Here is a 25,902-nt window from a genome sequence, read left to right as displayed (position 1 = left end):
TGAAACCAGATTCAACTATTCAGATGCTATGAACCAGCCTTAGGACAGGAAAAATCCAGCAAATTTATTTCTTCTTAAAAAAATGAATAGCATATAAATGACTATACATTCACCTTTCATGTGCGCATGCACATATCTGTATGTTATAAGTGTAGTAATATTGTACAGAAAAACTGGCTGTATCATAAATATAAAATTTTCAGGACTAGATTGCTAAACTCTTTCTTTTTTAATTTTAAGGTTAATTTCATTAGAGGATGAAAACCAACGCAAGGAATCCTCTAGTTTTAAGAGTAAGTTTTGATTTTTATTTAGAATTGCTTCTGAAATAGTACTGCTCAGCAACCAGTTCATTTCCTTTTTTGGCAGACTCTTCCTTTCTTCTTTTCCAATTGAGAAAATTGTATTTTAATTTTCTTTTTATCATTTCAGTTTTAAATTTTCAAATATCAGTGATGCCGACCATATAGCATTATTGAGAAAGGTTTTATATTGTGAACCAGAAAATAGCATCATTAGGCACTTCAGCAAAAGCCTGTCAGAGGAGCATCCAAAATTGAGAATTAGCAGCTATTTCTCTGACAACAGATGATAACATTTCTGCTTTGCCATTACTCATTCTAACTGCCATTTGGGCTGTAAAGATAGTTTTAATAAGATTACATGATCAGATTGGGTGAGTTGGTTTTCATTGTGTTGTGGGGTGGGTTGGTCTTTGTTGGGAACAGATGGGGAGAGCTCAGACATGGTTTTTCCAGGTGATTCCTGGGTCTGTTCTGTCATGAGTAACCCCAGCTCCCTCGGGTATACCGACCCTCAGATAGTTGGAAAAGTGATCAGAGCGTTGGTAGATGATGCAATGTGCTATGAAAGGTTTGTCAGCTATTCCCGTCTCCTGCCATTACTGCCAGTTTTCACTGGTTCTTCTCATAAAGGAGTGGAGGGTCCAGTAAAATGTGATGGGACTAAGGTGATATAACGCTGAGCTTTTCACTGGTACTAGAATCCTCTGAGATGCAGGGGAAAGCTTTACAGGTGATATGGAGAGAACTGAACTTACCCTAACCCTGTGTTCAGCCTGGCCCTCTTGGGGGGCATATCCACCTCTGCTCACTCCACCCTTCGTTCTGGCAGCCCTTCCGGGAGATAGGAGGGGCAAGCAGACCCTGAAACTTCCTTTCTCTGCCTTTCCTTTACCCTTGACCTTGCTTCTGTCTTTCCTCCTTCTTTTCCAACCTTTTGCTTCACCTGCTTTATTTATTCTCCTCCCACGTTACTGGTTCATTTGCTTTTCTCACACCTGCCTTTCAGCAGAAAACAAAACAAAACAAAACAAAACCCTCTCACCTTTCTGCCTTTCTAACTCAGCTTCATGTCATCCTTTCATGTGTTCACACCTTCACTTACATACTCATTCATGTTTTCAACAGATATTTATTGGGCGCTGTCTGTGTGGCAGGCAGGCATGGCACTAGGCTCTGGGCACACAGTAGTACACAGACAGATCCAGACCCTTCCCAGGATGGGGCTCATGGTCAAAAGGGGAAGCAGGTGATAATCTAACAATTGCACAAGTAATTGGATAGCTCCAACTTTGGTAAGAATGGCAAGGATTCTTGGTGTGTGAGAGAGAGAACTCACCTATTTGAGGGGATCACACAGCTAGTTGCAAAAGCTGTCAGAGTAAAACAAGCATCCTGGGCAAAGACTATGAGCCAGGAAGGACCAGGAGGTCAGAGGGACAATGTTCTAGAGCATGAGGGTGGGAGCAGATGGCAGAAGACAGAGATGCAGGCCAGCCTGATGTTGTTGGCCACCTAAGAGGTCTCTGACTATATTGATCCAGACCTCCAGCCTCAGTATCCCTTGGGAGCCAACAGCATGAATTATGTTGTGGGAATCTAGGTAAGCAAATAGAAACATTTTAGTTTTGAGGGAAAATGTAAACTCCAGTTCATTATATTTGTATTCAAGTTACATATCAATATAAATCATATGTTTATGTAATATATGATAATATAGAGGATCAAATTTTCTCTTTGTGTAGTGTGTTCACTTGTGGTATTTGTGTAATGTTTTGAGATTGCAAATGCTGATCACCTTGTTTTGTGTACAAATAGAAGAATCCACCATAATGAAGTGTCACCTGTCTTTATTTTGTGACCTGCAAAAAGTCTAATGTACACATGAGCAAACTAAGTTTTAAGGATGTTGTGTTGTACACACACACACATACACACACATACACAGACACACACACACACACACACACACACACACACACACTTTATTATTTAGAGCAGTTTTTAGTTTACAGAAAATTGGAAAGCAGGTACAAAATTTCCATATATCCCCTGTTCCCACACACATGCATTATCAATATCCCTCACCAGGGCAGTACATTTGTTATAATCAATGAACCAACACTGACACATCATTATCACTCATAGTTTACATTAGGGTTTACTCTTGGTGTTATACATTTTATGGGTTTGGACAAATGTGTAATGACATATGTTCACCATTAGAGTATCATACAGAATAGTTTCACTATCCTAAATCTCCCCTGTGTCTGCACCTTGTTCATCTCTCCCCTCCCCCAAACACTTATCTTTTATATAAACACACACACACACACACACACACACACACACACACACATATATATAGGATCCACGTAGGATCCACATAGGTGAAAACATATGGTACCCGTCTTTCTCTGCCTGACTTATTTCACTTAGCATAATACTCTCCAGTTCCATCCACATTGCTACAAATGGCCAGATTTCATTCTTTCTCATTGCCAAGTAGTATTCCATTGTATATATAAACCACATCTTCTTTCTTCATTCGTCAGTTGGTGGACATTTAGGCTCTTTCCTTAATTTGGCTATTGTTGAAAGTGCCACTATAAACAGTGGGGTGCAAGTGCCCCTATGCATCAGCACTCCTGTATCCCTTGGGTAAATTCCTAGCAGTGCTATTGCTGGGTCATAGGGTAGGTCTATTTTTAATTTTTTGAGGAACCTCCACACTGTTTTCCAGAGTGGCTGCACAAGTTTGCATTCCCACCAACAGTGCAAGAGGGTTCCCGCTTCTCCACATCCTCACCACAAACACTTATCTTTTTACTCTTTTCATAGTTTTGCCTTTTCCAGAATTCTCTACAGTTGTAATTATGTTGTATGTATAGAATTATGTTACAGACTGACTTCTTTCACTCAGTAATGTGCCCTTTTATTTTAGCCAGACCCAAATGCCTAACGTTCACAGCACCATCAGTAGTCAATTACTTAAGTCATGCATTTGTCCATGAAAGAAGTGTGAAGTCAGTGTCATATAGTTTTCCACCAAACAAAGCAAAGATTCAAGGCTGTCAGCTCAGAATTCATGGAGAGCCAACAGCTTGAGAAAATGTAATCAGAGGACCCCTGCTTCTATGTGATGAGCTGTGTGTTTACCTTACACTGAAATAGTATACAAACCCACACACCATTCTGAATTCGTGATAACCAAGTGCATGTGTTCTGTTTACAGCTGAAGATGGAAAAAGCATTTTAACTGCCTTAGACAAAAGCTCTACACATAATGCATGCTCAGGTAATCTAGATTAAGGAAAATGACTCAATTTTAATAAATTTGACAAACTCCTTACAAAACGAAACTGACTCATAATTTTGTTTTCTTTGTTTCCTTTAATGGACCTACAGATGAACTATTAGGCATGAAACCCGAGGAAGGTGGTAAGATTCATATATTTCTTTGGGGTTATAATTTAATTTTTTAATACTGTTTTTACATGCAGGAAAATGTAATGTTTATTTTTTTGATACTTTGCATTCCCAAGCAAATTGTTTTTAAGTAACTGTCATTTGTCTTTATAAATGACTTTAAATGTGCCCAAGTACAAATTAGTACATGTGGGATTTGACATCTTTAGCTTAATTACATAATACTCAGACTACTAAAGCTAAAAGTTATGTCACAGGTTGTATGCTATAGTAGAAAAAACATGGCTTTCAGAACCAGACCTAGATTTGAGTACTGGTTGTGCCATAAACTATCTGTATGGCCTTAGGTAATTTGCTTCACACTTTAACTCTTTCAGCCTCAGTTGCTCCATTTGTAAAATGGAACCAATAGCAACAGTCTTCCTGGGCTGTTGTCAGAATTGGAGATCATGTATATACAGGGTCTCTCATGACCTCTGACACAGGAACACTCTTCAGATGGTAAGCAGTTGAGACAGTGGCATTAGAAACATTGTCCCGGTGGTATACTGTGCTGCACCTCCACTGAACCTTAGTTATTTTTTTTTAATTTTTTTAATGTTTATTTATTTTTGAGACAGAGAGAGACAGAGCATGAATGGGGGAGGGGCAGAGAGAGAGGGAGACACAGAATTGGAAGCAGGCTCCAAGCTCCGAGCCATCAGCCCAGAGCCCGACGCGGGGCTCGAACTCAAGGACCACGAGATCGTGACCTGAGCTAAAGTCGGACGCTTAACCGACTGAGCCACCCAGGCGCCCCTATGGAACCTTAGTTAAATGCAGAGGAAGAGCTTGCCTGGCTAGGTCACCCACCCAAGTTCACCGCCTAAAATAATTTACTAAATAACTCCCAAAAAGAGAATCCAAAAGCATGGATTTGATTGAGATAAGCATAGTCTTAAATGACCCCAGGAAATTGACTGTTCAGCCTGGTATAGCCTTTGTTTTCCATCCCACCAAGGGTTTGCTTCTGATGATTTATCACAAGTCCAAAATTCCACTGAGATTCTGAGACAAACTCTAGAGCACCCTTTGTCCTGGACTGCTGGTCCATAGTCCACCCTGATGGAACAAGTTTCTCCTAGGACTGGAAATGGGGCAAGATGATCCTATGGACCCCATTTAACTAGGGCCGACAATTTCCTCTACTCAGTTTGAGCCTGATTTGGGTTTAATTCCTGAAGTGTGAGAGGAAGTCTGGGGAACAGAAGGCATTGATTAAAGCTTTTTCAAAAATGGAAAGGCAGTAAGTAGAACTCTTACATTAAGTTTCCAGGGCTTAGGATTATAAACTTGGAAGAAACCTGCTTTCTTTACCAATTTCTCATTCCAGGCAACACACTTGGCAATATTTCATCAATGTCCACATGTTTTTTTGTCAGAATCATACTTATTTGTAAATATTGAAATCACCTCGGGTTATGAGAGTACAAAGCAAATAATTAAAGCAGACTGCCATTACCTGGCCTCCATTTTCATAAAAACATTTCCCACTTGGCATAAGGATAGATTACTTTTATGAAATAAAGGGCTTTTCTCACAAACTTTTTTGGAGGGAGAAATATTGCAGGCTTGCAAAGGTGAGATAAAGACAATAATCTAACACACAATAGGTACCCACCACGTAGTTTTACCAAATCTTAACATTTCACAAGTTATTTATAATTAGCTGTACCTTTCAACTTGTTTTGAAAGGAAGACTGGTATTTCTCCTGTTGCCAACCTCTTGTTCATGTAATTTGCTCTTTTATTATCTATTTAATTTCACTGTTTTAATAAACATAAGTTTTGAATATGTATATTCGCATTGGTACGTGATAATGACAGTGAAAATGTAGACAGTGGAAAATTCTGACTCCCATTTCTGCTTGCCACTCCTCTCTATTCCATATTCTCATCCCTATTTCTTTACATACACACAAGCAGGTAGAAGTCCATATTCTTGTGTTTCCCCCCTTCTTACAAAAAAGGGTTCTTGCTTTTGGATTTTGACTTTTTCAACTTGGTAGTAATGGCAAAACAAAAATTAACCCAGTACCCATGTATTTCTTCACAGAATTAAATCAGAAATGCTACTACCTGAGATAGATGCTTACTTTCATAAGCTTCATCCAGAGCCTGTCACAGATACACTGGAATAAGATTGTTATATTTCCCCTTATTTAAAACAACTTTTATAGCTCATTGGTTTACAGTTAACAGTCTTTGTTTCATAGAATAGCAGCTCATACCCTTTTTCTGATCACTCACTTAATTCTAATGATAGGGAGGTGACTGTATTCTTTCCCAAAATGTGTATTTGTTTTCAGGCAGAAAAGTTGATTTACAGATTGTCTCAGTTAAATGCAATGTCACATAATCTCTCCTTTCCCTTTATCACTGCCAGGCCATAAAGCCCTTCACGAGGCGTGAGCCATGCTCTGTCACTATCTGACTCTTCTGCATTGGCAACCCCTAGGGCAGCATCAGCTTAAAGATTAACATGACCACAAGTCTAGAAATACTCTGTCAGTGCACAGAACTTGTGGTGAATGAAGAAAAGAACACAGGATAATTAGTTGACTTCAAAATGTGTGCCCTTCAGAAAACCGCCAGAAGGCCCAGATCCTGAATTAAAACACTGATAATAATATGCAAGACATTAAGCAATCAAGAAATAAAAAGAGCTTAATCCAGGGATGGCTGCCTTTATAGGACTTGGGGGCTATAAGCTCTAGCGCCCTGCTGCTTGGGGGCCAGTTCACTCCCAGTGGTAATTCTGTTAGACAAGTAATGGCCACGCCATGGTACAGTGTTATCAAAAAGCAGACCACTTATGACAACAACAAGGAGACAGTTCTCCAGGAGCCGTTGCCCCCAAAAATCACTCCGATTCAGTGTCGTAATGAAATGTGTTTTCTCCAACTAAATAGATAATGTAAATAGCAAACCAATACTTGGCCAGTTTATACAAATTTTTAAGTGAAAAAAAACTGAGTGACATTTTGCAATAACTTTAAAGTGGCTCTGAAATCACCTTGTGAGCACATGTGACAATCCCAGCCTCAATTCATGAGTTAGTTGTAACATGCAGGAGTGTTTGTATTCCTCAAAGTTGGCTGAGAAAAAGAACTATCAGATAACTGAACAGGAAGTGAAGCTATAAAGCTAGCTATATAGCTAGATGAATTTAGCCCACCTAAATCTCATTACTTGGATTTATCCAAAAGATCCTTCTCTAGGACAAGACTAACTGAAATTTTAAAAAATTATAATTGTACACATTGCAACTAAAACGTTTGTCTTCTGCCATTTCCTTGGTTACTACTTTCAGACTTGTGACTCTAAATTCTGGCCAACCATCAGAACGACAAAGAAGCTTATTCAGTAGCTCCCTTTAGTCCGGGTGCAGACCTTTGGCCTGTAACAATAATACAGGCTTATGGCCCCATGCCTGGTTTCTCCCCAGATGTTCAGGACTATCTCTTTTGTTCTCTGTATAGAGCTGACTAGGAACCTGATTGCTTCCTCACACTCAGTGTGGCAAAGACTAAGCTTGTTATCTTTTTTCATAAACTTTTTCTTCTCCCTGTCTCCCTCAGCATCCTAGGATGAACAGCTGACATTGGTCCTTTCATAAAATAATGGTGCACTTTTAAAACCAAACACTCTCCTGTTCTTACTTGATCACCCTGTAGTCAGTAGTGTTCTGTATAGATTTCCTCCTGCCCCGGGTGTCAAGTTTTTCAGTAAGATTACTTGCTTGTTAAGATCTAATGTTAAAATGGAGGACCAGGACTGGGGATCATCAAGAAGTCTTTTTTTGAGTGCTTACTCAGGGTCTAGCACGATTGGGGTTTTTGTTTTTGTTTTTGTTTGGGGTGTGCGTGTATTCCAGAGAGTGGGTAGAGATGGATTTTTCCCCATCTGTTATTATTATTATTAGCTGTGTCTTTTTTCACCACAAGGGAGTTTTTAGAAGTAGTATTCTTGGATTCCAAACAAGTACAATTTGTTACCGGAGCCTTTTATAAGGACGAATACTTTTCTCGTTAGACTTTTTGTACGGTGGTTTCCCACCCCACTTCCCCCCGCCTTACTCTCTGTCAGGTGATGTGAGGATTGTGTTGGTTGCTGGGGTTTTTCATATGTATTGCAAATGTGCGGCCTTTACATTAGTCATAATGCTGAGAGTGGGGACCAGGGAGAAAAACAGAGAAGCAGAGTCTTCCTGTTTCACACACAGATGAAGGTAACTGTTGTGACATTTATCTCTTTGTTTTGCTGTGCTCTCATTTTTGGTCTATGTAGCTCCATTTCCATCTCCTGGGTTCCTAATTCATGCTGAGGTCATGAAACTCAGTATGATTTCAAAAATATAACCTGAGTGGGCTGTCACCAGTGTCCCACATCTACTTTCTGTCACCCACCCTCCATCTGAACTTAAGAGAGCTTCCTCTGTATGTCAGTTTTCACTCTGAAAACTCGCTAGGTCAGAATCAGTTAGAGCTCATTGGCTCAGAATCAGTTTTCCTAGGGAATATTTTCCCAGGGGCCTAGGAATTTTATTTTTGAACCCCTGGCCAGTACAAGGCAAACATGCTGCGTGGGTCTGCCATTCTGCCATGCTGCTTACAGCCAAGAGCTTTGCCTGGCTGCTGGTGGAGCCATCTGACCTTAGAAACCCTCAACACTTGACAAAAGCTTGAATATTCATTTATATATGACATCATTAACAGGCTCTGAGGGAAAAGCGGTGTGCTGCACTGAGAAAACATCTTGATCTGTGAGCCAGGGGTCCCCACACAGATAATCTGTAACTAATAAATTATATGACCTTGAGCAGGTCATCTGACCTGGGTATCTTTTTCCTCATCTGTAAAGTGAGTTAAATGGGGATAATCTCCAAGGTTCCTTTAAGTTCAGTATGATTCTTCTCTCTAGGCATCTCACTGGGAGAAAACAGGTTTCCAGACAGGAAGGCAGGAAAGCATGTTTGAGGAATGGCAAATGTGAGGGAGTTTTGCCAAAGCATAGGTTTCTCTGAAGGCCTCATGAGTTGCCAGAAGGGCTGCCTTAGAGCTGGACTGCAGAGGTCCTGAATACCACTGTAAGGAGTGTTCCTTTCTTCGGGAGTCAGAGGGAGCCATTGAAGGTTTTAAAATAAGAAAATGAAACTCTCACAGCTGCACTGAACAAAGGTATACAGCGAGGAGGGTGCCTCTTATGGAGTGTCAGCAGGCTTGCCAGTAGTAAACCCCAAGGGACCCTTGAGTCAGGAGTTTGTCATCAGAGTTCAAGAAAACTTGGAATTGTGGATGGAGATTTGAAAGTCTTCCCAGGTGAGATTGAAACCATGAGAATAGATAAGATGTTCTGTAGATAATGTAGGGAAGGCAGATATGGCTCAGGAAGAAACTGTAGGGCAACCAGAATAGGAAGAGGCAGCAGGGATAGTATTGTTGAGGAGATAGGAGGACATCTGAGAGAGCCACTTCATGGAGACCCAGGAGATGACAGCATTTCCAGCTTGTACAACAGGACAAAGTCCCACAGAGGGTGAGGCCAGAGAAACGGATTTGAATCGGCCATGAAGATCTCACTGGTAACCTTCAGGAGGGCCACTGCTGTTTGGAGCAGGGGCAGGAACTTGACTACAGGTAGCGGAAATAAGAGCAGTGACAAAGTACAGTGTGTGGCGGTAGAAGGGAGAAGAAACCAGAGCAGCAACATTGGGGATGGGACGGGGTGCCCAAGGAGACAGCAGTCGCGAGACTGGCTGTTGCTGGGATGTGCACATGTCTTCTGAGGTTAGGAGAGAGAAAGAATAGAGATGCTGGAGCTGAATCCCAGTGGGGGCAGAGCAGGCTCCCAGCAGGAGGGGAGAGTGTACCTAGGGCTGATGTTAAAAAGGAAGAGGGAGGGGTGCCTGGGTGGTGCAGTCGGTTAAGCGTCCGACTTCAGCCAGGTCACAATCTCGCGGTCCGTGAGTTCGAGCCCCGCGTCAGGCTCTGGGATGATGGCTCAGAGCCTGGAGCCTGTTTCCGATTCTGTGTCTCCCTCTCTCTCTGCCCCTCCCCCGTTCATGCTCTGTCTCTCTCTGTCCCAAAAATAAATAAACGTTAAAAAAAAAAAAAAGGAAGAGGGAGGGGCGTCTGGGTGGCTCAGTCAGTTAAGCGTTCACTTCAGCTCAGGTCATGATTTCACCATTCATGAGTTTGAGCCCCGTGTCAGGCTCTGTGCTGACAGCTCAGAGCCAAGAGCCTGCTTGGGATTCTGTGTCTCTCTCTTTCTCTCTGCCTCTCTCTCTCTCTCTCTCTCTCTCTCTCTCTCTCTCTCTCTCTCAAAAATAAACGTTTAAAAAAAAAAAAGGGAATTCATAAAGGATTATAGAGCTGAAGGCCTAGAGGTGAGAACTAGAGTTCATTGTGTCTATTGGCTTCTATTTTTATAGTAACATCTGGGGTTGGGTTATTGGATGTGAGAGTGAACATGGAGACTCGGGAGCCTACAAGAGCATGACGGGGATTTGGAATGGTATCTGTATCTGGAGGTTGGCACTTGAGAGCTCCAGAACTTTGGTTCACCCTTGAAGACAAAAGCAGGATGGGTGCCATGACCCAGGCATGATACTTGCTCAGCTACCTGGGTGGAAGCCCTGACTCTGCCTGTACAGCCCTTACCAGGGTTTCTCTCAAAGCGCTTGTCATCTCTCTGTGTGTGTCCCCATTTTCTCACAGTTGAGCTGAATTATTTCCAAGGAAAATGATAGCTTGATTCTTAAGAGCTAGTGTTATTTTTCAAGTCTTGACTTGTCTGGTTACAGACCTAAGCCTGTCCTTTTCTACTTGTAATTAAGTTTTTCTTATGAGTTATGTATAGTAATTTCAAGCATCTTAATTATCAGGGCAGTAATTGGGTTTCCCTGTTTTCTGGTTCAAGTCAGTGCCAGTTTCATTGCTTTTAGTGAAGTAATAAGTTCTCTTAGAGAAATGTCCATTGTGCAGCCCACTTTAACTGTTAAATAACCAGGACACTAATAGCCCAAATTCAGTGGTAGATCTCCAAGTAAATTTCTGCTAAGAAATAGCTCTAGACAATATCATCCTTGCCATGGGTCCTTTTCTCATTATTGTCAGTGAAGTTGAATTTGACAGGATACAATATTGGTGAGGAATCTTTTGGTTGGAAGTAATAGAAGCCCTTCTCTAAGTAGTTTAACTTTAAAATTAAAAAGAAAAGAACATATTGGGTATTGGTCCATGTAACTGAGGACATACAGTGGTGGACTGGCCTCAAGTGAGACTGGATGCAGAGCTTAGACAGTGTTGTCAATATTCTGTTTTCAACTCTTGATATTGTGTTGTTCTATGTCCGGCTCTCTCATTCCTGGGAGCCTCAAAACTGTATCTTTAGAACGTGGAGTCTGAGAAAGACACCCTCCTCCTTCCCCCTTCCATACACCAAACTCAGCGAAGCCTCTGGCATGTGCTCATCCCTGAGCCAGTCTCCATGGCCTGAGAAATGAAGGACTCTGGCCGGTCTAGATGAGGGGTGGTGAGGCACTTTATGTAGTATTCACCAGGATCTGGTGGAGAAGGTGTTTCCAGAAAGGGAAAACTGAAGAGGAAGAGGGAAGGGATGCCAAGTTAACAAAACCCACAGAAGTCCACTCAAAACTGTCACACACAACCTAAATAGTTAAAGATGAAGCTTCCCCAGTTTCTGGTTATTTTTTGGAAGGCTTAACATTTATTATTTATTGTTGCTAATGTTAGTCATGATCTTCCCTGGGTTGACATCTTGATGATGTCAAATCAAATGTCAATTCAAATAAATTGATGATGTTAATTCAAATCAAAGAGTAGTCAGGGTTTGACTTAGCAGAGGGCTGTAAAGTGACTTCAGGAAGAATACGCATAACTTGCAGTGCTTGTCTAAAGTCATCCCTTCCTCTAGAGTCTACTCTTTGATTTGAATTGGTTCTAGTAAAACAGATTTGGTTCCGCAATCAGCTGGTTTCAGTCAGGCCAGAAAGTAAACCAGGAGAAAAGGTTTGGATATTCCAGTCCCAAATGAAAGTAGAATGTATGGAGATTTGTGAAGTTAATATATGTAAAAAGAGTTGACATGAAGCGAGATTGAGAGCCGAAAGGAGGGAGGATGCCTAGCGAGGTGTATGTTAATGGACACAGCCATGCTTTCTGCCTGCATTCACAAATATGGGCTGTCCTACCCTACCCACCTGCCTTTCCACCATGCACAGGTCAAGGTGGGTCCTGGCTGCCCACCCTCCTTCTAAAGAACTGTCTCGCAAGCCTATTTACTAAAATGCCATTTCCCTTGTCTTCTCACCACCCACCTACAAGCTACGTCCTGTGCAAATTTCTGTGGTAACACAAACAATAAGAATACTTAGACAGTTGTCCAATTAAAGCCATATTTTGCTACTATTTTTAAACCACAGTGATAAGAGAGTGACTGGACTCCTCCCTTCCTGGATTTATAGCCAGTCTGCTTAGCACATCAGAAGTCCTCTCAGTCAGAACACCTTTATATAAAGTGTGGTTGAAAGTAGATCCAGTTAAGCTGACAGATAAGCTTTATGTATTTTTTTTAAAAGCCTTCACTTGCTAATTGTCTCATATATTTGAGGAAAACCTGTTAATCTTACTTAATATGACAGTATCAGAATTGCAGTATAGCTCAGAAAATACAAATCACGATTATTCCTTCTCTTCGTGACTTACGTTTCCAGTTCCCATGTGGCAACTAGGTACCACAGCAAAGCCACAGTTAGTAAGACCATCAGTCTTTGGTGTTCAAAATATGTAGAAAACCCAGTGAAAGGTCTAGGATTTCTGGCTAGTGATGCCCCCGTTCTATTTGTATTCCCTGTTAAGTGTTTTGTCAGTGTTCATATTATGAGAATGAATCTCTTCTTTAAAGTCTCCCTTGTGGACAAGCAATGAGATTTAAAGGTATATTTCCTTTCATCTTCCTGATAATGCTTTGAGGTGGGCATTATTAATATTATCATTTTACAGGTGAAAAAAACAAGAGACCCAGAAGAGCTAAGGGTCTTGCTGTAATCACACAGCAAGTAAAGAATGGCCTTGGGGCTTACCCTCTGGTCTGGTTCTCATTCCAACCCTCCAGGGACTGTGTCTCTGGACTTCTCTAGGTGGTTCCATAATTTGCCTTTTTCCTGTCATTCTTTCACTGCTGCCCTCAGGCAAACCAGACCCACCTTTCCTCTGCTCTGGCAAAGCCTCGAGGTGGGTTGCATTTAGTTGCAGCAAAGGAGAAAGGAAGCAAGAGGCCTTCCTTGGTCATTGTTGGACTTCCTGACATCCTCTGTTCCTGCCCAAGGCGTGGCAAGTGTCCTCTCCCCATTGTGGATGACAGGGCAGACTCCTGCAGGGTGTGGTGGCTGTGGGCTTGTTGTGTGAAAAGATTTGGGAAGCTATACAAACAAGGAATGAAAACCTCCCACATGCCTTCAATCCTGGCTTTGTTTCCTGTCTGAGAAATGTTTTGGTGGTAAATTTGCTTTTATATTAAGAAAAGAACAAAACCCTAGAGTTTTTAATGGAAATCCTACTGATGCCCAGAAACTGGACTTGCTTTGGAGGAAAGGGTATGAGTGACAGTGGGACTAGAAATTGAATTCTGGAATTTAAGAGAGACTATGATGAAAATCATTTATGGTTTGATAAACTTTTTCTTAAATGTAGCCATCACCCAGTGTGCTCCATCCCAGCCACCCCCTGTATTTGCTCCCAAAAGCTTGGGCCCTGGGTGGTGATGTGTTTTGTGCTCTGTTACTTTGATCAGCTTGCCTGGGCCCAGTGGCGGGGACCCTAGAACCCGAGGGTGCTGACAAAGATGACCTGCTTCTGTTGAGTGAGATCTTCAATGCTTCCTCCCTGGACGAGGGTGAGTTCAGCAAAGAGTGGGCTGCCGTGTTTGGAGACGGCCGGCCGAAGGAGCCAGTGCCCACTGTGGCCGCCGGAGAGCCAGACCCCAGACCCCAGGCAGGCTCAGGATTCCTTCCTTCACAGCTTTTAGACCAAAACATGAAAGACTTACAGGCCTCACTCCAAGGTACGTACCACGGGGATTGAAACAGGGTTTGTTGTTGTGTGCTCGTTCTTTATTTTTAATCCACAAGCCTCTTTCTACCTTCTTTGTCTTTTTTTCATGTTTTCTGGGTTTTATTTTATATCCAGTGTCTTTTTAGTTGAAATCTCAGAGTCCTATCCCAGCTTTAAGATAAGTTGCTTCTCATAATTTTCTTGCTTTTCATAATTTTCTCGTCATGTTCATGTTTCCTTTTAATGACAGGTTAGAGAGGTGGCTCTCAATCTTACAGTCTTGCTCTCATTTTAGATTTTTGCAGGGCATACCTTAGAGAATCTTCCCGGTTGTGACCCTATTGGCTTTGGCCAATTCTGCCTAGCCAGTTCTCCACATTTCTATAGACATGTCGTCTTTCTAGGTGCCCAGTAACACCACGCTGGGCTTCTTAACTCTTTGCACATTGAATTTTATCTTGCTTCTTGCTGTCTTTCCATCCTGGCTCACTGCAACGCTGAGGATGCTGTCAGTTCAGCTGCTCCTGTTCTGCCTAAACCATGGGGCTCAGCAGCCCCATGTGCCTTGGCCACAGACAAAATACAGTTTCCACACTGATCATCTGTGGCTGGCAACATTGGTCAGGGTGCAGGGCAGCACACTGGTTGAGAACTGCCAGCATGAGGAGCGCGTTGATTTAGAGGGCAAAATTAAATTCAGATTGAAATTGAAATTTTAAAGTTTGAGTTTCTAAACAGACCTTGGGAAGGAGACTATTTTCTAGTATTTCGACACCGTTTTCCTCCTTTCAAGTCGCTTTAATTGTAAGACAGGAATCACTATTAAGAAGTTCTCAAGTTGTTTTGGTTTTTCCATGAATTTAGGCTATCTCCTTAATAAGTGTTTATCTGGCATTTAAAGCTGAGAACAAACAGCAGAACTGGAATGATTAAGTAATTATGAGCTATTAAAAAAAACCTCAGGTCTTTGGAGATGAGATCATGGACACAGCAAGAGTTGGTGGGCAAGACCAAAAAAAGGTGTTCCCTCTTTTTTTTTTTTTTTTTTTAAATGAAATACATGATTCCTTTTATCTTCTTCTGGGAGTCTCATTTTGTAGCCATGTCATTTTTTTTTTTTTTTTTTTTTTTCAGTAACAGAGTTAGAGATAGGAGAGATACATGGAATCCAAAAATACTACACCCTGAGTTTCACCTCTGGGTTTCGCCATCTCTTTTGCTGGAGCCCCAGATGAGCACCAGTGACTTGAGTTTCACCCCCACCCACCTGCGGGGGAGGTGCCAACAAGCTGTGGGAGAGCTGGAAGCCCAGAGCCAGGATCTACCTCTCAGATCTTGGGGCTTCTGGAGACTCTCCAGCTGTGCTGCAGGATGAACCCGATTCGGGCCCCCAGCTGTGGAGACACTAGGGCCCCTGATGCCCAGAGGAATGGTGGTGGCAGTGCTCTCACTTAGCTGGGGTGGCTGAGTGTCATTCACTTGTGAGTGGCCCCCAATGACAGCTGAGAAGTCAGAGCTCCATGCCTTTTTCCTGAGTAGGCAGAGTGAGAAGATCTCAGCTCAGGGGCCACAGCCCTGGAACTATGCCTGAGAGCTACGACCAGAGCAGTGGCCATGGACTTGGCACTTTAGCCTTGTCCCAAGTCCAAGGAAACAGCACAAAAGCACACTTGGGTCTAAGAAGGGAGGTGTTCTGGGGCACCTGCATGGCTCAGTCATTTGAGTGTCTGACTCTTGGTTTTGTCTCGGGTCATGATCTCACAGTTTTGTGGGATCGAGCCCCGTGTTGGACTCTGCCCTGGCAGCGTGGAGCCTGCTTGGGAGTGTCTTTCTCCCTCTCTCTGCCATTCCCCCACTCACACTGTCTCTGTTTCTCTCAAAAAATTAAATTAAAAAAAAGGAGGGAGGTGTTCTGACAGTGAAAAATGCAAGCTCATTTTGGAAAGAGGTCTTCTTATACTGGTAGAGAGGTACTACTACCAAGGCAGGCCATTATTTCTCAAGCAAGCAAAATCTAACTTGATGTTGCCACCCTACTAGCTTCTTAGCAAGTTTCTCATTCAACAGAGATTGATTGGGTCCTTCTGGGTGCCAGGCACTGGGGATTCATCTGAAAACATAACAGACAAGGCTTCTGCCTTCCTGGAACTAACATTCTAATGAAGAAGAGGTAATGAACAATAAACATAATAAAGAAAAATCACATAGTGGGTTAGAAAGTGATTGGTATGATGAGGAAAAGGAAACCTAGAACCAGGGGATAGAGACTGTTAGGTGGAGAGCAGGGTAGGTCAGGCTGTAGAACTAAATAGGATTCTTATTAAGATGAGATCTGAGCAGATTTGCAGGAGATGAGACAATCGGCCATGTGGAGATGCAGACAGAGGGAACCCATGTGCCATTGCCCAAGGGAGGACACCCCTGGCATGCCCAAGGGTCTGCAGGAAGAGCACTGTGGTCTGAGTGAGGCAGGGAGGCAGAAGCTAGGCCACAAAGGGCGTCCTAGCCTTTGGAACAACCTGGGCCTTTTTTTTTTTTAGCCCAAGTGAAATTGGGAACCATCACAGCATCTTGGACCAACAATGGGTATGATCTGATTTACCATTTAAAGGGATCATCCTGGCTGCTAAAAGTTTCCTTTTCTCTGCTGGTGTTCTATGAAGACCAATGTTAAAGGAGTTGTTTTGTAACCTCTGAGTTATCCTGTTGCCTTTGCATGCCAACAGCCATCAATTGAATGTCTACAGAACTTAAAATGACAGAAAAAAAAAAAAAGTGGAACCTAAGTGTTTGAAAGAGGAAGCTCATTCAGCCTCTCTCACACCTATGGACTCCCAGCAGGTACTCCCAGAATTCCACCACTGGTGCTGCCTGAATTCAAGGAACCTTCAAAACAGATGTGGTACAAATAAAGAACAGCCCCCCTGCTTTGATGATTGATCATGTAATCCAGTTACAACCACAGTCTATGCTTTTATGAGGACTTTCACCCTAAAAAAGAGGAAAAGATGAATATTGGCTGTAGGTTTTTTTTTATTACGTCCATCGTCTAGAAAATGCATCTATATACATGAATTGCAAAAGCATCTAAGTAACTGTTAAACTTCTGACACCTCGTATTGGAACTGCTTCCCCTGATTATCCAGATCATCTCAAAACCCAAATTAAATAAACAACTGAAAAGTCAAACACAACATGGAGTACAAAGGCCCATTGGCATGTTGGCTTAGTGAAAGAAGCAGTGGTAGAGAGTTGAGGTAACCTAATCCTCACCACACCCTTCCTAGTCAGGTACTATCATCATCTCCATCATAGAGCCCAGGAAACTGAGGAACAGAGCAGCTACGTAATTTGCCTGAGATCATACATCTGATAGGAGAGAGAGAGATAGTGAACCTGAGCCATCTGCCTCCAGAGTCTGTGCCTTTCACCTTTCCCTTCTGGCTGCCTCTCTGTACCAAGTCTTTGATGGCAAATGTGACTCCTCAGTGGGTTCCTTCAGGCCTCTCTGTGGATGCTTCCAGAGGAGCAGGACTTATAATATGATTAGCCTGGCCCTGGGTTTCCTGGACACACACACAGACCAAGGGCAGGTGGTTGCCATGAAGGAGGAATGTGCATGTGGGGAGGCAGGGTCCCTGTCAACCACAAAAATCAGATGATGTTCCAGAATAGAATATTTGAAATCGAGATTGTCTATAGAATCTTCGCCTGTGCTAGCAGCCACCCACATCTTCCCTGAAGCGCATTCCTGCTCAGTCTCAACCACCGCTGTCCTGGTTCTCTGTGAGGTCCAAGTGGGGCTGCATCCTCAGGGTCAGAGTGTCATGAGAACTTCAGGAATGCTCCAGGCTTGGGGGGCAGCAAACTCTGCTCTTCCACAGGCTGCATTTCCCTCCCACTCTCCCCTCCTCCCTTCTCCTTCACCTCTTCTGTCTTCTCCCCTCCTTATCTCCCCATCTTCCTCTGCCTCCCTCCCTCCTTTCTTTGTCCTCTTTCCTCATCCATTCCCCTGTGCTCTGGGGAGCAGAAAGGAAGGGGGATTTAGTAAGATAACAATTGCATTTTCCTCTGCTCCCCACTTCAACTTCAAGCTCTGGGAGAGCCAAACAAAGCAACTTACATTTAGGATTAAGTTGGGCTGAACATTTGAAAGAGGAGTTAATTTTATGTAGGATTTCTAAGAGTTTCTGAAGTTACCAGCATAATAGGGGCTGGAATTTCCTGTGTCATACAGGGAGGAGAAAATAGTGCCTTCCTAAGGCCTCTTAAAGTGAGTAGAAAGAGAGCTAGCCAGAGGGGGTTGCCCAAGGTAGAGATGAGGTGAGGCTGATAAGCCTCATTTGACATTCTTCTCCATTCTCCACCAATATCCCAAATTTAATTTAGAAATAGACACTGATACTGAAAAGACTACCATCTGCTCAAAATAAATGCACCAGGACATCTTGTGATTTAGGATTCTGCAAACCAAAGTTAGGAGTTTTGTTCCACATTCTCACAAATGTACAGCCCTGTGTTCCTTCTGGATAGTCTTTTGTTTTATACCATGCCTAGGTGCTATTGCCATCTGGGTGGGTTTCTATTTAAGGCTAATGTAATGCCAAGCTTTGCATTATCTCAAATTCACCTTTCCTCAAACTGAGCTCGCCTCTTGCCATTCCTGGCTTAGCCTGGTTCCAGATAACGTATTTCTGGGGCTCAAAGGATATGAAGGAGAAGACCGTGGCGTGCAGTTAGAGTTTAATGCAATGTGGGTACTTTCAACATGAGCCAGTGGAATTTTTGTTCCATCAAAGAAGCAGCTTGTTGAGGAGCATCTGTAGGTCTTGGATAGGTGCAGAATTTAAGTGCCTCCTTTAATCCATGGAAGGGGCCTTGATGACCATCTATTCCACCCCCATTTAGTATATGAGGAAATCAGGGATTCCCACACAGGTCTTGTGACTTGCCAAGTTGCTGGAGTTTTATATCCATCATTTATATAATTTCTCAACTCCTCAGGTTGGCTTACAAGGTCCTTTAGGACCTGACCCCAGTCCCACTGCTGCCTACACTTCCCACACCTTTACTTAGCATAACTTAACAACATTGTTTTGTTGGAGAAACATGTATTATGTCAGTAAGCTGGACTCCAGCCATATCGAACTTGAGTGAGCCTGGCTCTACCCACCACTGGGCTCTGGTACGCATTCTCGCTCCTCCTTAGAGCATGTCACCCACCTACACACCCATGATGCTTGCTTTCGCTGGTTAAGTTCTCATCCTTCTGGTTCTCAGCTTCAATGTCATTTCATACACAGAGCCTTCCATGACTTCCTCTTCCTCCCAGCAGTCCAGGTTAGATGTTTCTGCCTCCATTCCCTTTGCACCCGGTATACTCACTCATTCCCATTCTCTCATGTCATTTTAAGATTGGTCTAATTTTCTGTCTCTTGCTTTTGGTTGTTATGGGCAGGGCCCATGTTTGTGTTGCTCACCATCATATTTCCAGAACATGGCTGAGTGCCTGGAATACAGTACATGTTCAAAAAAGACTGGGTGGATGGAGGGATGACAAGAAGGGAGGGAGAGAGCAGCAGACATTGAATCACTAGATTAAAAGAAAACAACCCTCAGCTAATCTCAGGGGTTGTTCCTCGTGCTTGCTGAGCTGGACTAAAATTCAGATTCAGCTTAGATTTATTGATGGCCTGCTCTCTAGCCTCTCTACTCTCTCGTTTCACCTACAAGATCCTATCTTATTCAACAACAACCACCTATGAGGCAGGTATTTTTACCCACCCTTTGCAGAGATGGAAACTGGGGCTCAGTACGGGAAATATGGATGGCTGGGTGGTGCTTGGCCACCATGGCTGTGGTGTTCCCACTTTCCCTTTCCCTGCCAACCCCACCCCAGAGCCCCCCACGCTATGATCATCAACCCAGCCTGGGCTTCTGCTCTCCCAGCTAGTGAAATTACATTCATGGTAAAGTGCTCCTCTGGATGGTGTTATTTTGGCTTCACTTGCTGCTCTAGCTGGCCAGTGTTATTTCTGGCTGATTTATATTTTCCCTTATGTAAGTAAAGGGGGCAGGATTGCTCCAATAAAATTTTATACGTGTTTCCTGCAAATGGGTAGCACAGTTGACATATCAAAGGAACTGTGAGCTAGGATAATCATTTTGCTCACAGAGCTCTCAGCTCTTGCTCTGCGGCCCCCACCCTTCACCACCCTCTCCTGACACAATTACTCTGAGATGGGGAGACATCTTTCTAGCCACACCTTCATGTTAAAAACGCCTCAGCCAGCTAACACCAACTAGAGAAGAGTTGATGGCAATTACAGGAATATTAGCTACACGAAGTTCTCTTTAAATAGCATTTTTTTTTCCTGACAGAAGCCAAGACATTTGAAATCTGGCTTGGCATTCCATCCATAATTACCCTCATTGCACCCCTCCCCTAAATAATTCCCAAAGTGATATGAGTGAGGGTGACATTGCAACTGAGTTTATATTTTCTTTTCTTTCTGTTTTAGCCAGTGTCCCAGCCATACTATTTTCTCCCCCTCATGCACATAAGTGCGTTAGACTTCTGCTTAATAGCTGTTCTGAGGGAACAATATGACTTGGCAGACTGGCTGTTGCTTCTGCTCCACACTGTGGGACAAGAGAATAGGGACAGCCTGTGTCTTTGTGAAAACTCTGAGGTATGTTGTCCCCATCATCTTAGACTCCAATGAGGGGATGTCATCAGACTCATCGTCCTTCGTTTCCTCTGCTCCAGAGAAGCCCCCAAATCCATAGATTCTAGATGTTGCCTGTATGATCATGAGTGTTTAGGTGAGCAATATTCCAAAACCCACAGTTACAAATGAATCCAATTAACAGACATGTATTGTCTTTATAAAGGAATATGCCATTATAATCCAATAGGCTTGAAAAATGATTTATATTTCTGGTACTTTTAAAATATGATTTGATATACAGACATTTTATTTATTTATAACTTTTCGGGAACATGCCCATTACATAAAGTGAGGGGAGCTCGGTTTTGACATGTAGATTTATTTCTGCCTCCTTTAGGAATGTGTTCCATTTTATACTCTAAAAAATACAATGCTTCCAACCTGCCTCTCTTTTTGAGTGTTCTCTGCAGCCATTTAAAAAAAATGACTTTCGTGCATATTTTTGAAATGCGAAAAATTATCTCATTGAGTTCCCACTGTATCGAATAGCATATAGAGACCAGGGAGGGTTGACTTCTGTACCTCTGATTTGGCTTTGCTCTGGGTCGGTTCAGGTTCTCTCTGAATGTGTGGATCTCCTTGAACTCAGAGAGCTTGACAGAACTGAAGAGCTTAAAGCTGCAGGACCTGAGGAAGTAGGGTTCTGAGACAGACCCCTCTGTTTCCTAGGAGAGCCTCTCCCTTTGTCTGGCTCTGGCCTCAACCAAGATGACCTGATCCTGATGGAGACAGTGACCCTTGTGCAGCCTCCTTGGAGACCGCCTATAACAGTGCTTCCCAAACTTGCACTTAGAATCACTGGGGAGTTGTTAAAACAGTTTCCTGGGCTCTACCCCTAGGGATTCTGATTCACTGGGTCAGGGTTGGCCCTGGGAACTTGCATTTCTAGCCAGCTTACAGGTGATACCCATGCTGCTGGTGTGGGCACCACACTTTGAGAACCACTACTCTAAGAGGTTAAGGCCAGGCTTGCTGGGCTGCTGGGAAGGGTCCGTGGGCTCTGCTGAGCACAGGTGGGTCTTGAGTACATTTGGTGTTGGGGAGAGGATTGTAGGGGAAAAGGGGAAAAGTCACCCAGTTACATTCTACTTCTTTCAGCTTTATTTGGTATACTTATGGAATCACGATTTTAACTTTCCACATTTGCCACTGTTTTATGTGATTTGCGTTTAAAAGGAATGCTCATGGGCCAGTTATCTAGGAACTAGGGAGGTTGTGTTACTCCTGGATTACACTGAATACTGGTCATTTTTTAAAACTGCTTTTTTTGAACTGTAATTTACATACCATAAAAACCAGCCATTGTAAAAGAATGGTTCAAGGATTTCTGGTAAATTTATATTGTGCAATTAACACTATAGTCCAGTGTTAGAACATTTCCATTATCCTAGAAAGCTCCCTCAAAATCTGGTGCTTTTGATGGCTTATGAATTATGTTAACTACATATTCAAGTACCTTTCCAATGAATAATAATACTTTTAAAAACCCTCTATATGTTTGCATTGTTTTAGAACCAATAAATAGGTCAAAAGCCTCCTGTTTCATTTGTCATTGGTTAGTCTTCTCAGAGAAGTCTGTATGCCACTTGCCTAAAATGAAATAATTCAGCCAGTGAGTATTATAGCATCTACTATGCCAAGCATTGCTTTGCTGTATCTTAAAATAATGCTTTATAAGTGTACTTCTTATGGTTTAAGACTATTCTCTAATAGTTTATCCTAATTCAACAGCCATTGTGTGCCAGGCAGCACAGTACAGGATGTAAAGATGATTAATACATGGTCCTATCTCCAAGAGGCTCACAACTCTAGGAGGTGACACAAAAATGCAAACTAATAAACAGAGTAAGAGTTGCTAATGACATCTCCTATTACACATCTTAGACTAGTGGCAGGGGAAACAAGCAGCATTAAATGCTATCATTTTTGCTCCAGAAATTTGTTTCACTGCCCCAGCTGAACTGTGCCATCCAAACATGTTGTCTTATGAGGGCCTTATAGGAGACAAAACCTTTTCCAGAGAAAACACTGTAAGCAGAGCATCCCAGTAAAAGGATACAATTTTAACAATGATGGACCCGACAGTGATACATCATCTGATGGTCTGTGTTTCATGGTGAGAATCAAGAATGGACTTAGTCCACAAACACCTTCCTATGCTGCATTAGGTATTTTGGAGCACATTGAAGAAGGAGTTTCTTCTCTCACTAAGAAGACAGGACTTAAACATACCAAGAATTAAAGCAGATGTGCCAAGGAGTATATGGTAAAGTTCTAAATTAAATGTGAGCCATGGCAAAACATCTAGGGAAACTAGGTGTGCCTCTCCCCAAGCAGGACTGCCGGATGTTAAGTTCACATTAGAAGCAGGAAGAGCACAGGGGGCATTACAATGTTGGGTTACACAAGCCAAGTGCCATTGTAAGGACATGGCAGCAAGTTGGGGGAGGGGGCTTTCTTTCCCCTCATAAACTTGGACTAGACTACCATTTATTTATCTGTATTAACTAAACTTCTCAGATTAGCTGGATACAAAATAAATCAGCTGGATCATAATGAAGTGGAGAAGACCCACAGTTTATTAGTTATATCACTATATTTACTATTGTTCACTTTTTTTTTAAGCTTTCTCCATTTATGACAGAAAAACAAGGCACTTGATTTCCTTGGAATGCTATGGATAATCTTTGGTGTGACCATGAAATGATGTTACTTGAGAAGAAAAATGGGCATAGAGCTAAAAAAAAAAAAAAATGTTTCAACGTTAACAATTTCACAATTTTTTTTTCAAAATCCAATTTTTTCCCTAATTTTCCATACTTATGAATTAGGTATGATTATATATATATGTGTGTGTGTGTGTGTATATATACACACACACACACACATACCTACTGTCCCACAAAATATACCCCAGGTATGAAGAACATGGCAGAAGGGTCTTGTCACCCTTTTCCCTTTCTTTGGAGGCCACTATGGGTGAGACCGTGTGTGTGCCCAGTGCCTGGTAGGGCAGTGTGCCTGTTCTTCCCTCGACCTAACAACCTCTGGTTTTGAATATTAGGCTGGTCAGAGAACAATGTCAATCCTCCTCCTATTCCATGGCCAGCACCACAGGCAAGCAGTCCAAATGACAACAGCCCTGCAATGAAAGGTAATATAGTGTTTTATTCCCTGGAAATGACAATTGCCTTCCTTTCAACTACCCTAACACTATTTTCTGTCTTTTCTTTACTAATTTCTATTTGAGCACCTAGGGTATAAAGCATGGGCTACAAGGGTGGAGAGTTTTGCATGATCCTAGGAATTATGTTCTTTTATTCTGGCCCAGTGTCCCAACTAATAATTCCCCTTATTAAACCAAAGGAGGAGGAACCAAATAACCTCTCCCCTTGTGATTGTGTGCTGCCCAAGGTTGAATGGTTCCAGCAAGGTAGGAAAGGCCAGTGAAGTTTGCTGTCTTTTACTGAAACTACCATTGCCTCCACCTAACAAAGAGCCAGGTTTACTTAGCTGTCAGAGGAGGGCCTTTCAAGCTTGTGGGACTGTTCTTTTCTGAGACAGGTCCCCAAAGAGAACCTGTGCTTGACTGAAGATCTCTGTATTTGCAGCTCTCTCTTCCTTTGGTCATCACCCACTTTCCGTGTTAACCACAGGAAGTTGCAGGGAGTGTCTTTATCATCCAGAAGCATTCCCAGGATGTTCTTGTAGGTATTGTGCAAACAGTTGCACCTGGTTTCCCAAACTCTGGCAGTAGAGGTCTAGGGAAGGTGAGGGCTGCACCAAAGTACAGTCACCTGACTCCTCCTAGCAAGGCCACAGCTACCCTCTGAGGCCGCCCTACACCTTTGGGAGGTTAGGAGGAAAAGAGAAGTGGATGTAGTGATGTAGTGTATTTTTGCTTGAGATCTCTTTAAGAGATCTTGATATTCCCTATCAAGAATCGAGATGGCTAATCCTCTTTAAATCAGTCTTGCCCCATACGGTTTGCTGTGTGGACTCCTACATGACTAAACGTTGGGTTGGTTACTCCCTTTTTAAAAATTATTCCCCACTCCACTCCCCAGCCAACCTATATTGAGATCTCTTGGGTCTCAGTTTATCGTATCAAACTAAGCCAAGTGTTCTGCAGGTTGATTGTACATGGAGATCGATTAATGTTACACAATAACTTGCCTCTTGCCAGTGAGCATTGCTTGTAGTCATTTTATCTCTGTAACGGATGTGTTGATTATCTCATGATAAAGTAATATACCTATGAGAGATTATGGGGAAAAACAAAAGACAGGAATCAGAACTATACCATGATTGGCACCTTATCTTAACATTTCAGTGCCATTTTCGTGAAAAGACCAAAGGCCTTGTTGCTGTAGGATAAGCCCATAACCACTGTCCTGTTCCTCTGGCATAACCTTGTAGCAGCCTGTCCCACCAGTATTTTCCGAGACTCTTTCAGCCAGATGGCAAGCACATTCCTTGTTGCTCTCAGCTAGAAGGATAACCTGTCAGACGTTTTCTTCGTGCTTTTGATACTCCCACCTGTTGGGGAAGGGGAAAAAAGCCTGGGTCGTCCAAGCCAATGAACTTCGATCCTCATGTGGAATGATTTATATAAAGAGGCCCCAACTTGTGTAGAAATCACTTGCATGAGGCACTCTTTTGAAAATACTCTCCTCATCTGGAAAATAATTTGGCTCTGTAATTGTGGCATTCGGGAAGTTAGGGCGGGTGATTCAGTTAAAGAACAGCTGAAGGGAGCATCCATAGATGGTGAAGTGGGAGGGGTGTGAGGGGGGAGGAAGGGAGGCATGTCAAAGGCCTCCTCCCTCTAACAGGAGATGGTGGATGAGGGCAGTGACCCTGAGAAAGGAGAAACCCTCCTCTCAGCCTGATGCCCTAAGCCTGAAAAGAGTGACCATCATACTTCCCTTGACCCAGCAGATTCGAAAAGATTCCTCCAGTGGACACTGGAAGGCACCATGCATCCTCAGCCATCATTCGATTTCTGAAATCACAGTGATATTTCCTACTTGCGTTGAAGCAGCACCATCTGAGGTTTTAGGCAACTTGTTGGGCCGTGCCATCCGCTGGGATGGGGGTGCAGGTGTGGATTAACACTGGGCTTGTTCTTCACTGAGCTTCAGGCCATGGTTTAGAAATGTTTCTCCCATAGCCAACAGGGAGATGTGGAATCCCCTAGCTAGTTTTAGAGACAGAGTGTAATAGAATTCGTCTGAGTAGTATCCTCCCTTTTCCAGACGAGCCTGGACCCACCTGTATGCAGCATGGCAGAGGTGGGGCTTTGGAAGGTACGTGTATTCATGT

At 42.8% G+C, this 25,902-nt stretch overlaps 1 protein-coding gene across 17 annotated transcripts in view; it reads left to right on the top strand.

Annotated features, from left to right (window-relative positions):
* The window catches only part of ICA1 (islet cell autoantigen 1), a 193,181-nt gene that overhangs the window by 166,995 nt on the left and 284 nt on the right, over positions 1-25,902 (top strand). For 13 of the 17 annotated variants that reach the window (XM_047843141.1, XM_047843160.1, XM_047843176.1 and 10 more), the window contains 5 exons: positions 241-293; positions 3,538-3,600; positions 3,711-3,743; positions 13,587-13,856; positions 23,642-23,731. In XM_047843141.1, the coding sequence (XP_047699097.1) occupies positions 241-293; positions 3,538-3,600; positions 3,711-3,743; positions 13,587-13,856; positions 23,642-23,731 (509 nt within the window). Of the gene's footprint in view, positions 1-240; positions 294-3,537; positions 3,601-3,710; positions 3,744-13,586; positions 13,857-16,386; positions 16,433-23,641; positions 23,732-25,902 lie in introns of all 17 variants that reach the window. The other 4 variants (XM_047843113.1, XM_047843235.1, XM_047843123.1 and 1 more) reach the window with 3 other exon arrangements.

Source organism: Prionailurus viverrinus, chromosome A2 (genome assembly GCF_022837055.1).
Source record: "Prionailurus viverrinus isolate Anna chromosome A2, UM_Priviv_1.0, whole genome shotgun sequence".
Lineage (NCBI taxonomy): Eukaryota > Metazoa > Chordata > Mammalia > Carnivora > Felidae > Prionailurus > Prionailurus viverrinus.
This window is presented reverse-complemented; position numbering and strand designations above follow the sequence as displayed.